This window comes from Mustela nivalis (genome assembly GCF_964662115.1).
Source record: "Mustela nivalis genome assembly, chromosome: 3".
In the NCBI taxonomy this organism is placed as follows: Eukaryota; Metazoa; Chordata; class Mammalia; order Carnivora; family Mustelidae; genus Mustela; species Mustela nivalis.
The window spans coordinates 110,514,102-110,530,953 of record NC_139022.1 but is presented as its reverse complement, the minus strand read 5'-3'; the positions used below and the strand labels follow the sequence as shown (position 1 = coordinate 110,530,953).

Sequence of the window (16,852 nt, the reverse complement as noted above, 5' to 3'; positions counted from 1 at the left end):
AAATAAATAAATAAATAAATAAATAAAAACCAGAAAGAGCCCAAATGTTCATCAGTAGGTGAATGGCTAAATAAACTGTGCTATAACTATGAAATTGAATACTACTTAGCAATAAGAAAGAATGATTTATACATTTGACAATATAGATGAATCTCAAAATAATTGTGCTGAGTAAGAGGCGTCCATGTGGCTCAGTCGGCTGAGCATCTGCCTTCTGCTCAGATCATGACCTCAGGGTCCTGGGAGCTAACCCCATGTGGGGCTCCGTGCTCAGGAGGGAGTCTGCTTCCCCTCTCCCTTCACCCCTCCCCATACCTCATGCTCTCTTTCTTAAATAAATTTTTAAAAATCTTTTTTTTTTTTTTTTTAAAGATCTTATTTACTAATTTGACAGAGAGATCACAAGTAGGCAGAGAGGGAGGCAGAAAGAGGGGGGGAAAGCAGGCTCCCTGCTGAGCAGAGAGCCCAATGAAGGGCTCCATCCCAGAACCATAAGATCATAACCTGAGCCGAAGGCAGAGGCTTAACCCACTGAGCCACCCAGGTGCCCCAATAAATAAAATATTTAAAAAAATAGTAATTGTGCTAAGTGAAAGAAACAAACCAAAAAGAATACATGTATTATCATTCCATCTGCACACAATTCTAAAAAATGCAAACTAATATATTGTGACAGAAATCAGATTAGTGGTTACCTAGGGATGGGAAGGGCAGAGACTATATAGGAAGAGAACATTATAAAGGATCATAAGGAAACATTTGGGGTACATCAACAAGAGGAAAGATAAAAACTGTATGAACATTTCAAAAGATGCACAAAAAGCATCTGACAAATTATAACATTCATTTGTGATTAAAAAAATCTTCAACAAAGTAGGTTTGGGGGGAACATACCTCAACATAATAAAGGCCCTATATGGAGAACAAACAGTGAACATCATCCTCAATGGGGAAAACTAAAAGCTTTCCTCCTAGGATCATGAACGAGATAAGGATGTCTACTCTTACCACTTTTATTCAACACAGTATACTACAAGTCCTAGCCATAGCAATCAGACAGAAAAAAAAAGATATAAAAGATATCCAATTTGGTAAGGAAGAAGTCAAACTTTCACTATTTGCAGATGACATGATACCATATATAGAAAATTGTAGAAGATGCCACCAAAATCTAGGACTAATAAGTGAATTCAGTAAGATCGCAAGATACAAAATTAAGATACAGAAATCTGTTACATTTCTATACATTAAAAATGAGGTAGCAGAAAGAAAAATTAAGAAAACAATCCCCTTTATAATTACAAAATTCAAAATAGTATAGATCAAATAGATCAAAAATAGTAAAATACCTGAATATATTTAACCACGGAAGTGAAAGATCTGTACTCTGAAAACTACAAAGCGCTGATGAAGGAAAATGAAGACAGCACCAACAAATGGAAAGAAACTCCATGCTCATGAATTAGGAGAACAAATATTGTTAAAACGTCCATACTATGGAAAACAATCTACAGATTTAATGCAATCCCTGTCAAAATACCAACCTCATTTTTCACCGAACTAAAACAAATAATCTAAAATTTGTATGGAACTACAAATGGCCCTGAAAAGCAATCTTAAAAAAGAACAAAAGTGGGGTGCCTAGGTGGTTCAGTGGGTTAAAGCCTCTGCCTTCAGCTCAGGTCATGATCCCAGGGTCCTGGGATCAAGCCCTGCATCGGCTCTCTGCTCCTGGGGAAGCCTGCTTCCTCCTCTCTCTGCCTGCCTCTCTGCCTACTTGTGATCTTTGTCTGCCAAATAAAATAAATAAATTCTTAAAAAAAAAAAAAACCTGGAAATATCAAAATCCCAGATTTCAAGATATGCTACATAAAGCTATAGTAATCAAAACAGTTTGGCACTGGCACAAAAAAAGATAATAGATCATAGATCTTAGAGAACAGAGAATGCAGAAACAAACCCATGATTATATGGCCAATTAATCTACAACAAAGGGTGCATGAGAGGGAGGCGCCTGGGTGGCTCTGTCAGTTGGGTGTCTTGGTTTCAGCTCAGGTCATGATTTCATGGATTGTGAGGCTGTGTCCCACGTCATGCTTTGCATTGAGCAGGGAGTCTGCTTGAGATTCTTTCCCTTCCCCCTACTCCTGCACACATTTTCTTTCTCTAGAATAAATAAGTAAATCTTAAAAAAAAAAAAAAAAAAAGAATATGCAATGGGAAAAAAGTCTTGCCAACAAATGGTGTTGGGAAAACTAGACAGCTACATGCAAAAGAATGAAATAGACCACTTTCACACCAGTTTCATTTTATACACAAAAATAAACTCAAAATTGATTAAAGCCTTAAATGTGAGACCTGAAGCCATAAAAATCCTAGAAAGAGCATAGGCAGTAATTTCTCTGGCTACAGAAACATTTTTCTAAGTGTCTCTTAAGGCAAGGAAAACAAAAGTAAAAATAAACTGTTAGGATTATATCAAAATAAAAAGCTTCTGCACAGCAAAGAAAACAATAAAACAAAAAGACAACCTAATGAATGGGAAGAAGATATGTGCAAATGATATATCCAACAAGCGTTAGTATCTAAAATATATAAAAAACTTATACAACATAACACCAAAAAAGCAAATAACCTAATTTAAAAAGTGGACGAAAGACAAGAACATATATTTATTTAAAGAAGACATACAGTTGGCCCACAAACACATGAAAAGATGCTCAACATCACTCATCATCAGGGAAATGCAAATCAAAACCACAATGAGATCTCACCTCACACCTCTCAGAATGGCTAAAATAAAAAAAAACAAGAAACAACAAGTGTTGGCGAGGATACAGAGAAAGAATACCCTCATACGCTGCTGGTGGGAACACAAACTGGTGCCGCCACTCTGGAAAACAGTATGGAGTTTCCTCCAAAAATTAATAATAGAACTACCCTATGTACTGGTAATTGCACTACTGGGTATTCACCCAAAGAATATGAAAATACTAGGTCAAAAAGATACAAGCACCCCTATGTGTACTACAGGATTATTTGCAGTAGCCAAATTACAGAAGCAACCCAAGTGTCCATCAACAGATGAACGGAAGAATAAGATGTGATATACACGTGCGCACACACACACACACACACACACACACACACACACATATTACTCAGCCATAAAAAATAATAAAATCTTGCCATTTGCAACATGGATGGATCTAAATGAAGTCAGTCTGAGAAAGACAAAGTACTGTATGATTTCACCCATTATGTAGAATTTAAGAAAACAAATGAACAAGGAAAAAGGGGACAAATAAAAAAACCGAGACTCTGAAATAAAGAGAACAGATGGTTACCAGAGGAGGGGGGGGTAGGTAAAATAGGTGAAAGGGTTAAAGAGTATGTACACTTAAGACGAGCACTGAGGGGGCGCCTGGGTGGCTCAGTGGTTTGGGCTGCTGCCTTCGGCTCGGATCATGATCTCAGGGTCCTGGGATCGAGCCCCGCATTGGGCTCCCTGCTCCGCAGGAAGCCTGCTTCCCTCTCTCTCTCTCTCTCTCTGCCTGCCTCTCTGCCTACTTGTGATCTCTGTCTGTCAAATAAATAAATAAAATCTTAAAAAAAAAAAAAAAAAAAAGACGAGCACTGAGTAATGTACAGAACTGCGGAATCCCTATACTGTATACCTGAAACTAATACAGCACACTATGTTAATTACACTGGAGTTTTGTTTTTTTTTTTAAATTTAAGATTTGGGGTGCCTGGGTGGCTCAGTGGGTTAAAGCTTCTGCCTTCAGCTCAGGTCATGATCCCAGCATCCTGGGATTGAGCCCCACATCGGGCTCTCTGCTCAGCGTGGAGCCTGCTTCCCTTCCTTTCTCTCTGCCTGCCTCTGCCTACTTGTGATCTCTGTCTGTCAAATAAATAAATAAAATCTTTTTTAAAAAATTTAAGATTTTATTTACTTGACAGAGAGAGAGAAAAAAAAAGAACAAGTGAGGATAGGGAGAGAAGGATCAAGCCCCATGTCTGGCTTCCTGCTCAGCAGGGAGTTGGCTTGGCCCTCTCTCTCTCTGCCCCTCTCCTGCCTTGTGTACACACTCACTCTCTCTCTCAAATAAATAAAATCTTTAAAAAAAAAAAAAAGGCAAAAAAGACAACTCACAGTATAGGGGAAAATTTTTGCAAATTGTTCATCTGATAAGGGACTCTGAGATAGACAAACACTATAACTTCATGATAAAAAGACAACCCAATTTAAAAATCAACAAAATTATCTGAATAGATCTTTCTCTAAATAAGATATACAAAGGCCCATAAACCCATGAAAATACTGCCAACATCATTAGCCATCAGAGAAATTAATATCAAAACTACAATGATAAACCACTTCACAGCCACTAAAATATCTTTATTCAAAAAGAAGGATAACAACAACTTGGCCAAGATTTGAAGAACACTGCTGGTGGGAATACAGAATGTAGCAAACACTGTGAGAAACCATCAGGCAAGTTCTTCAACAGATTGAACAGTTACTGTATGACCCAAGAATTACATTCCTAGGTGGAATAACCAAGAGAACCAAAAACACATCTCAATACTAATGTTACAGCAGCAATTTTCATAATAGCCTCAAACTGAAAATAACCCAAACGTCAATGAACTGGTAAAGAGATAAACAAAATGTGATATAATCATAAAATGGAAAATACTGGTAACATAACACGAATGAAACTTTAAAACATCACGCTAGATTCAAAAGATCCAGTCAAGGTCTTCTTCCTCTCCCTCTGCCCCTCCTCCCTGCTTGTGCTCACTCACTCACACACTCTCTCTATTAAATAAATAAAATCTTAAAAAAAAAAAAAAAGAACATATTCTGTTTAGCATACATGGAAACTGGCCATAAAACATTAAAATAAATGTTTAAAAACAAATTCTACAGCTTATATTCTCAAACAAGAACTTAAATAAATTAGAATCAGTAACAGAATGGAAAATCCTCAAATATTTGAAAATGAAACCACATGCTTCCATGGGTCAAGGAAGAAGTCACACAGGGAATAAGGAAATATCATACGCTAAATGGTAATAAAATCACAATGTATCACAATCGGTGAGATACACCTAAAGCAGGTCTCAGAGGGAAGCTGATAGTTTTAAATACAGAAAACAAGAAATGTTTACAATTAATGACCTAAACCTCCATCTCAGAAGTTAAAAGAAAAGTAAATGAAACCCACAATAAGTAGAAAAAAGACAACAACCACAATAAAGGAAAAACCAAGGAAATAGAAAACCAAAAAAATCAAAAGGTAATTATTGGAAATGATCAATAAAACTGACAAAACTCTAGTTAGATTAATCAAAGAAAATGAAGAGAGAAAATACAAATCACCAATTTCAGGAGGAAAATGACTTTACTAGAGATCCTACTGACATTAAAAGAATAAGTATTTATTTTATAAATAACTCTATACCATTAAACTTGATTACTTAGATGAAATCAGAACAAATTACAAGACTGACACAAGGAACAGAAAATCTGAATAGCTACATCTACTGAAAAGCTTGAATTTATAATTGAATACTTTCTTTTTTTTTTTTTTTAAAGATTTTATTTATTTATTTGACAGAGAGAAATCACAAGTGGGCAGAGAGGCAGAGAGAGAGAGAGAGGAGGAAGCAGGCTCCCTGCTGAGCAGAGAGAGCCCGATGCGGGACTCGATCCCAGGACCCCGAGATCATGACCTGAGCCGAAGGCAGCGGCTTAACCCACTGAGCCACCCAGGCGCCCCGATAATTGAATACTTTCAATAAAGAACATTATGGGCCCAGATGGCATCACTGTTGAAGTACATTAAAATATTCAAAGGGTGCCTGGGTGGCTCAGTGGGTTAAGCATCTGCCTTTGGCTCAGGTCATGATCCCAAAGTCTGGAGATGGGAGCCCAGTGTGTCAGGCTCCCTGCTTGGTAAGGAGTCTGCCTCTCCAAACCAACTCACGCTCTCTCTTGCTGTCCCTCACTCTCTCAAATAAATACAAAATCTTAAAAAAAACAAACAAACAAACAAACAAAAACCCAACAAACACATTCAAGGAAGAATTGAAACTAAATTCCACACACCAGTTCAGTAAACATATATGAAGAGAACATTTCCCTGCTCCTTTTAAAGAGGTAGAGCTACCCTGATACCAAAACCAAAGACAAGAAAATTACATGTAACATCTCCTAATCCTGATGCCACCACCACCACCACCACCACCCCCCCACACCTCCCCACACACAAGTCCTAAGATTTGAACAGATATTAAAAAAGAGGAATGGTCAATAAGGTCATAAGAAGAGGTTCAACGTCATTAGTCATCAAGGAATCACAAACTGAAAGCAGTATGATACCCCCTTATGTGTCCATGAAAATGGCCAAAACTTAAAAAACTGATAATACCAAATGTACACAAGGATGTAGAACAAATTAAACTATCATATACTGCTGAGGGATGGGAGCAGAGCGAGCTAGGAGTATGACAGAATAGCTCAGGAAAATAGTGTTTAGTGTAGTACGAACTCAACGCATGACTGAGCAATTCTACTTTTTACCATATAACCCAATATTTATCCTTGAAAAAATAAAACTTAAGTTTACATAAAGGCTTTTTTAGTGAATATTTACAGATACTCTTTTTTTTTAAAGATTTTATTTATTTATTTGACAGACAGAGATTACAAGTAGGCAGAGAGGCAGTCAGAGAGAAGAGGAAGCAGGCTCCCTGCTGAGCAGAGAGCCCAATGTGGGGCTCGATCCCAGGACCCTGGGATCATGACCTGAGCTGAAGGCAGAGACTTTAACCCACTGAGCCACCCAGGCGCCCCACAGATACTCTCTTCTTAACCCAAATCTGGAAAAAACCCCAAATGTTCATCAACAGGTATCGGGGTACACATATGTTGATATTTTCATACAATACAAATAAAAAGGAACTCAGGAATAAAAAAGAACAAATTACCAATACATTCCTGAACACAGAAGAATTCCAAAAGTATATGCTGAGCAAAAGAAGGCAAACATATACACAAATGGAGTACACACTGTATGGATTCCATTCACATGAAATTTTAGAGAAAGAACAACTTATCTATACTGACATAGAACAACTTAGTAACTATGAGGGGCCAGTGGTGGAGGTGAGGTAGACTGCCCAGAACCACGAGGGGACTTTTGGGTGGTGACAGAAATATTCTAATTCTTGATTAGGGTGGTGGTTACACAGGTATATATACCTACCAAATTCCAACTGTACGTTTTTTAGGTGTGCATAGGTTGATTTTAAAAGTGTAAGAGTGTGATGGCACACATACAGGCAGAAAGTTACATGCCTACCTCACATTATTCACAAAAATAAATTGGGCTAAAGATAAACACAGAAAACAAAATTGTAATTACATTAAAGTAAAAAAATAAGAGGGTATGCTTATGATTCTAGGGAAGGAAAAAGCTTCTTTAAAAGACTTAAAAAGTAGCTTCATAGAAGAGAATGATCTACTTATTCATCAAAATTAAAATCTTCGAGACCATAATACTTAAAAGGAGTCTAACTAGGAGATGTGGTTATAGCCCGAAGAAGAAATTAATAGAATCCAGAATTCAAAAAGAACACAAAAAGAAATCCTCCTGAAACTCATTAGGTGAAAGATGCAACCCCAAGACCAGAGGAAACAGGTATACTCAGCTACAGAGAAGTAACATGGAGAACAAATGTGTAAAGATGATAAACCTAGCTAGCAATCTAAGAAATGAAACGCCATTCTGCACTCAGAATATTGGTGCTTCAAATAACAAATGGTGATGTGCATGTGGGGAATCGGGGAATACAAGTGGGAGTACTGACTGGTACAACCGATAAAGAGGGAATATGAGAATATATTAAATATACCATCTCAATACTCAACCATTCTACTTCCTACTTTACACAAAAGAAACTCATATGCATGAAACTAATGATGATGAAACTCACAGGCATGAAAAAGATACCCACACAAGTGATATTTATGAAAATGAAAACTTGACAACAACTTAAATACCAAAGGGAAATAATTCAACTAAAATACATTTATACTATGGATGCATAGAAAAGAAATGAAATACGTCTATATGTAATCTATTATCTATATATAATAAAGACACAGAATAACTATAGAATGGTCTCTAAGACCTGTTGCTGATTAAAAATCCAGAACAATACATCTGGGCAGAAATAAAGTCAAAGAGAGAGTGCTTACACATAATGATCACATATGTATGTTTGCAAATTCATGTGAAAAGACTTGCAAAGGTATGCATGGAGGTGAGATGGAAGAGACAACGCTGGGAAAGGCTATTATTAGGGGTCCTGGTCAAACTTCCACAAGAAGAATATATTCTTCTATTATTCATGTAAATATAAATTAATGTTTTAAAAAAAAAAAAGCACATCTACTGATTGTAGCTGAACCTGAACCATTATCTGAGGAACCTCTTTCCACACACATCAGTATGACTGCTAAGTCCAATGGAAAGCGGTTCCTCAGATAAGAGCTTGAGAAACCCTTACCACCTATAACCTAGACCATCAAAACAAACACTGACACTTTTTAATTCTCTTCCCAATTGCCTTCAAAACTTTTTCAAGAACCTCTTAATCCAAGTCGCTCTTGATTCCATTATCTTGTTTTATTTTCTTCATAGCAATGATCCTATTTGAAATTATGTATTTATTGTCTGTCTCCCACTAGAATGAGAATGGCAAGACAACTCTGAATTCATGTGATTTTAGTCAAGCCATTTATAGAGTTTTCTAATAGTATTAAAGACACATGTTATTTACTTACCTTAGTTGGAAAAGGAAATTTGGAAGGTTCTGTTTTGCATGGTGTATGAATAGCCGTTAGAGGGGGAGGCCATGAATGCGTCATCTCCTGAAATGTAATTATTACAGTTTGTTTTCAACCAGTTCAAGGATAAAAATTACATAGCTAAAAACCAGATTTGTATTATAAATGCTGGTTTCATGATAGGTCCTCCAAAAGTATACATATTTAATCAATAAATATTAATTAAGCACAACTGTGTGCAAGGCACTACGGGGCAGGAAACAGATAAATAATATACACTCCCTGGCTTCAAGGAGCATGGGGTTAAGATGATGAAACCTGTTAATCGCCATAGAAATCAGCCTATAATCAAATACAAGGTACACAGTACAATGCTACTGAAGAAAAGCATGCTGTGAGAGCGGGAGGGGCAAGGTAATAGTAAGAAAAGGAGCTAACATTTACTGTGTACCTTCAATGGGCCAGATACTGTGTTGTTTTACAGGTCTGTTACTCATTGAGTACTCATAATGATATTAGGAGGTAGATGCCATTATTATTCTAACTCTATGTAGGATGAAACTGAAACACAGAAGTTATTTATTAAAGGCCAAACATTTGTGGACACAAATGGACACCAAATTTCATCTCAGGAAGTCTGGCTGCAGAGCTCAATGGCTGATAGAAGTTTTTAGTCAGGTGGAGGAAACCAGAAGAGAGATATCAAAGCCCATGAGAAGGAAGAGAGACAAGCAAGGCTGTAAGTATGATTTCATTCACATATTTAGTGAATTTTAATCACATGCCAACTATGTTCAAGTGGCGATTTGAATAAGATCACAATGTTTAGGTTAAAGGAGCAGGGGAAAGAGAGATATCAGATTTAGAATAAAGAAAGAGTGCTTTATTTCTGGCATTTAGTTCAAAGTAAGCCATTAGGTAAACTGAGAAAATACAATAAATTAAAAGTAGTTTAACTTTTAGGAATTTACTCTTTAGCTATACCCACACAGCTACATAAAGATACGTGTTCAAGTGGCCTACACTTAAAAAACAGAAACAACCTAAATATCCAACAGCACACAAATAATTAAATAAATTACCAGACAGCCATACAATGGGACACCAAGCAGACAGTAAAATGAGAAATTTAACTACTGATATGAAATGTTGTCCACAATATACTGTAAAGTGATAAACAGAAAACATAGTCTATGCCCTAGTAAATGTCTTTACATGAAAAAATATGCAGGAAAAAAATCTCTGGCTACCTCTCGACAACAGAACGACAGAAGGGGAAAGAGACCTGGGCACCTGATACAGTCTCTACTACAGAAACTTCGTAAAATAGCCACCTGCACTGTAATTGCTCTTTATCTACTTAAAATACTTTATTTTTTCACAGCATTTCGCTTTCTGAAATAATATTAAATAGTTGATTATTTCCAATATCCAGCAAGAATGTCAGCTCAAAGGGTGCAACACTATCATTATCACCACTGTATCCAAAGAGCTTGACACAGGCAGGCTGTGAATTACTCTTTTACAATAAATGGTTACCATTTTTAGATTAAAATTTTCTTCTTTAAGTTTATGATGGAGTTCCTAGAAACAGTATGACTACAAATCTCAAGAAAACAAGAAGGCAATTTGGACCTGTAGTTCCTTATGCACTGCATACAGGGAAAGGAAACAAACTCAGACACTCTAGGCTTTCAGTGTTGGCATTTTACACCTCAAATACCAAAGTACTTTCAATAGACAATCTATTTGACTCCATCGTTAAATGACTGAGCACCTGTTACACCCAAGGCTATGTGCCAAGCCCTGTATATATAAAATGAAGACTAAATGGTCAGTACCATCAAAGAGATAATTAAATGTGAGAATACCTAAAATTCTTCCAGGTATTACAATGCCATGTATCCTTGAGAATTCAAAGAGAAAAGATAAAGTTCCATTACACTTTTTATATACATGGGAAATGAAAAATGCATGCTATATGAGATTCAAAAGAAAGGGTTATCTTTGTAATCTGATGGTCTGACACAGAGGAAAGAAAGATTTCATTGGGATTCTAAGAAAAAACATAATCTGTATATGACTAAAGACAAAGGAGAAATATAGTCCATGAAAGTTTATTTAAAAAGATACAAGAGCAAGAAAGTGTAGGGCTTAGTGAAACCAATTTGACAAAAGTGGAGAATTAACAGTGAGAGAGGTAGAAGCGGTCTGTGAAAGGTCTAGAATGTTGAACTTGGACACTATTTTTTCTATGGGGCTCAGAGAAAGAGCCACTGAAATTTCGAAAACAGAAATTAACTTATGAAGACAGTGGATTAAAAAATCTGCCAGCAATGCAAAAGACAGATGAGCAAAGCAAGGACTGTAGACTGCAATTCTTTTTTTTTTTTTTTTTAAAGATTTTATTTATTTATGTGACAGATTACAAGTAGGCAGAACAGAGATCACAAGTAGGCAGAGAGGCAAGCAGAGAGAGAGGAGGAAGCAGGCTCCCCGCTGAGCAGAGAGCCCGATGCGGGTCTCGATCCCAGGACCCTGAGATCATGACCTGAGCCAAAGGCAGAGGCTTTAACCCACTGAGCCACCCAGGCGCCCTGTAGACTGCAATTCTTGAAACTCAAGGTGGCAGAAATGGAAATAAAGGAATGTATTTTCAAGGAAAATTCAAACCGAACATGCAGTTTTGTGACTGGTAGTACTACTAGGAGAGGAAGATCTGAGAATTCTGCCTTTAGATATGTTGAGTCTAAAGAAGCAGGGAGATACGCAAATGGACACACAGCAAGGAAGAGACATAAACCACAACTCAGAGGCCAAAGAGATGAGAAAGACTGAAGAGTTAACAGTTGAAGCTGTAACAATAGAGGAAAATCAAGATAGAGCAGAAAAAAAAACAGAGAAGCTAGGAAAAAAGACCCATATTTAAAAGAGAAGACACCAAGGTTCCCAAAAGACAGAGAATGAGAGATAAGAAAGGTAGATGGAAATAAAAACAGTGAAGCATAATAATAGTCAAGTAAGGAAGAATGAGGTTTCTAGAAGGAAAAACTAAAAATTCTTGAGAACAGAAGAAAGAGCTGAGAACTCAAATGAAGCCCTCAGTGAAGGGACATCATGAGCTTAGTGAAACAGCTTCAGCAAAATGACAGAGACAAATGAGAGACTGTGCTGGGCTGAAGAAAGAAAGGAGAGAATGAAGTAGAAGTAGCAACACAGTAGTCTTTCGGAAGTATCCACAGTGAAATGCAGATACAGACACAAAAAATCAGGAGCTTAGGCAAAAATTACAAGTAATACGTGACTGACAGTTTTTCTCTACTGAACCAAAAGCAGTCACTATCACTCACTAATCCACCAGACCTTCCCTTTTTACAGCTGACAACTTTCTCTTTTCCCAAAAGAGGAACACACATTTTGGTCATGTGTTGATTTTAAACATATTCCATCCAACACTCAGAATGAACAGTATTCAGAGGAGGTCTTTCTTTGTAGGAACTGACCAGTAGATATAAATGAATTACAAAGCAAGCTATTTTCAATGAAACTGTTTGACTGGTAATTACTAATAAGCCTAACAAAGTACTGTTGTATTTGCTTTCTTCCTCTTTTCCTAGTTTCAAGGCAAACTATTATGACTGGAATTTGATTTACTTAAAAATGAAAAACAAACAAAACCAGTTCTTTGAGGGCAGTAGTAAATAAACCCAATGACTCAGAAACTAAATATGAAAATAAGCATAACAGAGTCAATTATTTTTTATAGACATAATGACATTTCACATGTAAGCAATCTGCTGCCCTAGATCCTTTGAGAAATATCAGGGGGGGAAGAGGACAAAAAGATACCAGAGCATCATAAACAAAAAAGACAGAAAGTATTAAAACAATAACAATGACTTACTTTAAGAATTTCATCCACACAGCTCACATCACCGGAAGCAGAAGCCTTAAGAGGAAAAGAAACACACATTAGATTTGGGGTCATTTATTATTAGATTTTTATCATTTTTTGCACAGATTCAATGAAACTATTAGAAAATGAATTAAATTTAAAGACATAATTATGATCTCACTATTCTAAACCGCAATATTCATTAATCTTGACAAATTTCCTTAAGTGCCAATTTTTCAAGCTCTAAAAAATTTTAGTCACCAACTATACAAGGATTTAAAGAACTTTGTATTTATCAAAAGTTTTGAAAAATCTTACCTCTCTTATATTTAGATTAGAAATAAATTTTTAAACGTTATTTTGCAGGTGGAGCAACTTGTCCAAAATTTGAGTTTATTGATACAAAAATATACCATGATACTGAAATACATTGTTTCACATAAACTAACAAAGAGAATAAAACCAACATTATTGAAAGAATACTTGTCTGGAATATGGTGGACATTTTACACAGCTTTCCTTGAATCATAGAAAAGTTGTTTATGCTAAAGCACAATCAGGAATTGAAGAGCTAGAGTTTGAACTCAAGTCTATCTCCAAGGATCAAGTTGTTTGAAGAAAGAACAATCATTTCACTGTTCTCCTCAGAGGAGTAATTAGATGACAAATGCCACAATCAAGGAGTTTCTCAAGGCCACAGGAAAAATGTTTAAATGTTCTTAAAATAGCATTTCACCTATTCTTGATCCCTTCACCACTCTTTTAAGCTATGAACTATGATTTTCAGTTACAAACACCATTTAAAATTTTATTTTAGAAGATAAAACTTAAACTATTTCACAGTGACTATTCAATTTCTTTAGTTACTCTGCTGCTTTGATATGCAGTTATTAATACTGTAAATGTCAAACCACCACTATGAATCTAGAGCAGCTGTCTCAAACCTTTAAGTGTAAACAGAGAAAAAGCTCATGGCATCCAAACCATATAACATTTACCATCTTGATGGACCCCCTCCCCCCAATCCCAATATTTACTATAATTAACCACAGCCCACATCACACTCATGGTATCACAATGAGAATACAAGTTAATTTTTTAAACAAAAGAACACAAGACATATTCCTTCATAAAATCAAAAGGAGGAAATCTAAGGTACTGATTTCATAGATCATGCTTTTTTATTCTATAATTGACCTATCATCTGAATAGTTCAAAACAGTGAATGACATGTTCTCTATTGCCCAACAGGGGAAGTGAACAGGTCTACTGATCCACTTCAGAGTCAATGACAAGTATTTTTTTAAACCATATATATCTTATTATTAAACAGACAAAATTCAAGTTCAGTTATAATTTCACAGTAAACTGCTTCACAGAGTCATAATATTAAATGCTCTAAGGGGCTCCTGGGTGGCTCAAGTCAGTTTATCAGCCAATTCCTGATTGTGGCTCAGATCCAGATCCTGGGGTGGCAGGAGATTCTCTCTCCTCTTCCCCTCCTCCTGCTATCTAAAATAAATGGATACATTTTTTTTTTTTAAGGCTATAATGTGTAACTTACATCCAATGGTTGGGAAGGTATTTTCAGCTTGGTGAGATGTGCTTTGCTACTGGGCTTCAGTTCAGTCATGCTGTTGCCATGGGACTGGCTACTGTAGTGCTCAGAGGACAGCTTTGGTTCCATGGACTCCTGTCCATCCATGGGCCGCACATAGGCAGTGGGTTTCTGTAACATTGAACTGGACTTTGACATCAATGAAGGTGGGAAAGACTGATTTGAATGCTGCCCACTTGAAAAAGGTACACGGGAAGGAGAATCCCAGTTTGCATCAGGGTCCCGAGGTGATTTGGAACGCTGATGTTCCTTGCTATGGTGATCATTCCCATGAGACCTGGAATGACTGGAGCTTAATGAAGAAACAGCCTGTGGTTTCCCAGGGCTGGAAGAGCGTGATTTGGAGTGTTCTGATCCATGCTGGCTTTTTTTCCGACTACTGCTTCCACTACTGCTGTATGAGTCACGGTCATGCCTCTGGCCACTACTACTGGTGCCACCACTGCCACCTGCACTGGTCCGCTGGCTACTATGTCCACTCTGCAACCCTGACGACCGTTTCTGAGACTGAGAAGTACTGGGTGCAGGTCCTACTGGAGTCCATTTGCTACTCTGATGAGAGGTCCCATGTCTCTGTTCAAAGAAATTTGGGTTAGACTTTTCATCTGCTGTTGGTGGTACTGTAGGCTTGGGAATTGCAACAAGCTTTGGTATAGATCTGTCTCCTATGAAATCCTTCATTTCATCGTAGTTTCCAAGCATACTCTGAATACGACTTGACAGCTTATCTTCTTTGCTAGTCTATAAAAAATTGCAAAATAAAATGATACAATTAGCAGAACTGGAAATAAAAGATAAAAAAAAAAAAAAAAGAAATGAAAGATGCTTCTAAATGGTCTTTCCAAACTTCAAATGCAAAGGGGATTTTTCAAAGGGAGGCCTCATCTCATATATTAAGCTTAATCTCAAAAGCAAACTCCAAATATAATTTTTATAGTGAAAAAAATGCACTGAATGTGAAAAAATTCATGCAAAAACACAAATATCCTATGGGACACTGAGAAGTACGTAGAAAAGATTCCAGGAGGGGGAAAAAAAAAACAAATTTCACCAATAAATATATTGAAACAGTAGTAAAAGTCTTTTAAAAAGTGGGAAAAGGGGTAAATTGGAAGGGGAGGTGAATCACGAGAAACTATGGACTCTGAAAAACAATCTGAGGGGTTTGAAGTGGCGGGGGGGTGGGAGGTTGGGGTACCAGGTGGTGGGTATTATAGAGGGCACAGATTGCATGGAGCACTGGGTGTGGTGAAAAAATAATGAATACTGTTTTTCTGAACATAAACAAATTGAAAAAATTTTTTAAAAAAAAGTGGGAAAAGTAATGTGCCTTTATGTAGTTAAGTTGTAGGTTAGCAGATTAGCCAACACTCATTATTATGGCAATGCAGGAAAACATTTATGCTTGGAGTTCAATGTTATAGTTAAAAGGAGAAACAAAAAATTAATGAAACATGTTATACCCAAATGACTTTTTAAAAAATGTTAATTCCTTCTGTTACTGTAACTAATTAAGCTAATAAAAGTCAACAACAAATTAAGAATGGAAAATCCACTGATAGTGTCAAATATTCATTCTATTAACTCTGACCAAGAAACACTCCAAGTTTTGAAGTTAATGGTACAGACTGTAAGTTTAAAAAATCATTCTTGGATAATAAGAAAATCCAAGACATCTACAAGCTTTAGGACTCTTTCATGTTCACAAACATGAAAGAGAGTAAGCTTACTAATTGCATTAAAGAAAAAATCAAGACAGAACCACTACATATTTTGAGGTTGGCATGAACAGATAATGACATTAGATTATCTGAAAATCAGTCTGACCTCTATTAAACAAGAGTGGGAAATACATAGCAATTCGTAGACAACATCAAGATTAGAAATCAAATCGAATTCATTACAATGTAATTACAAAATAAATAGTAGTAGGACTTAAACATTCTGGATCAAACTCCTGGGGTTTTTTTTGGAATGCCTTTAATCTCTAATCCCAAACCCCAGGTTTGTGTGATTGGTGTTACATGCATATAAATGATGTCAGTGTAACTAACTGCCTTAAAATGAAAATCCTTAAAAACTTTTAAAAATGGCTTTAATAGGGGCGCCTGGGTGGCTCAGTGGTTAAGCCGCTGCCTTCGGCTCAGGTCATGATCTCAGGGTCCTGGGATCGAGTCCCGCATCGGGCTCTCTGCTTGGCAGGGAGCCTGCTTCCTCCTCTCTCTCTCTGCCTGCCTCTCTACCTACTTGTGATTTCTCTCTGTCAAATAAATAAATAAAAATCTTTAAAAAAAAAAAAAAAAAAATGGCTTTAATAGGGGTGCCTGGGTGGCTCAGTCAGTTAAGTATCTGCCTTTGGCTCAGGTCCTAATCCCAGGGCCCTGGGATCAAGTCCCATGTTGGGCTCCCAGCTCAGTAGGGAGTTCTGCTTCTCCCGCACCCTCTGCCCTTCCTTTCCACTTATGTTCTCCTTCTC

The 16,852-nt window shown here is 36.8% G+C and overlaps 1 protein-coding gene across 2 annotated transcripts in view; it reads right to left on the bottom strand.

Moving 5' to 3' along the window:
* Positions 1 to 16,852, bottom strand: part of AFF4 (ALF transcription elongation factor 4) — a 98,361-nt gene that overhangs the window by 45,178 nt on the left and 36,331 nt on the right. For both annotated transcript variants that reach the window (XM_082725638.1, XM_082725637.1), the window contains 3 exons: positions 14,323 to 15,117; positions 12,768 to 12,812; positions 8,861 to 8,947 (listed from right to left, as the gene is read on the bottom strand). In XM_082725638.1, the coding sequence (XP_082581764.1) occupies positions 8,861 to 8,947; positions 12,768 to 12,812; positions 14,323 to 15,117 (927 nt within the window). The remainder of the gene's footprint in view (positions 1 to 8,860; positions 8,948 to 12,767; positions 12,813 to 14,322; positions 15,118 to 16,852) is intronic.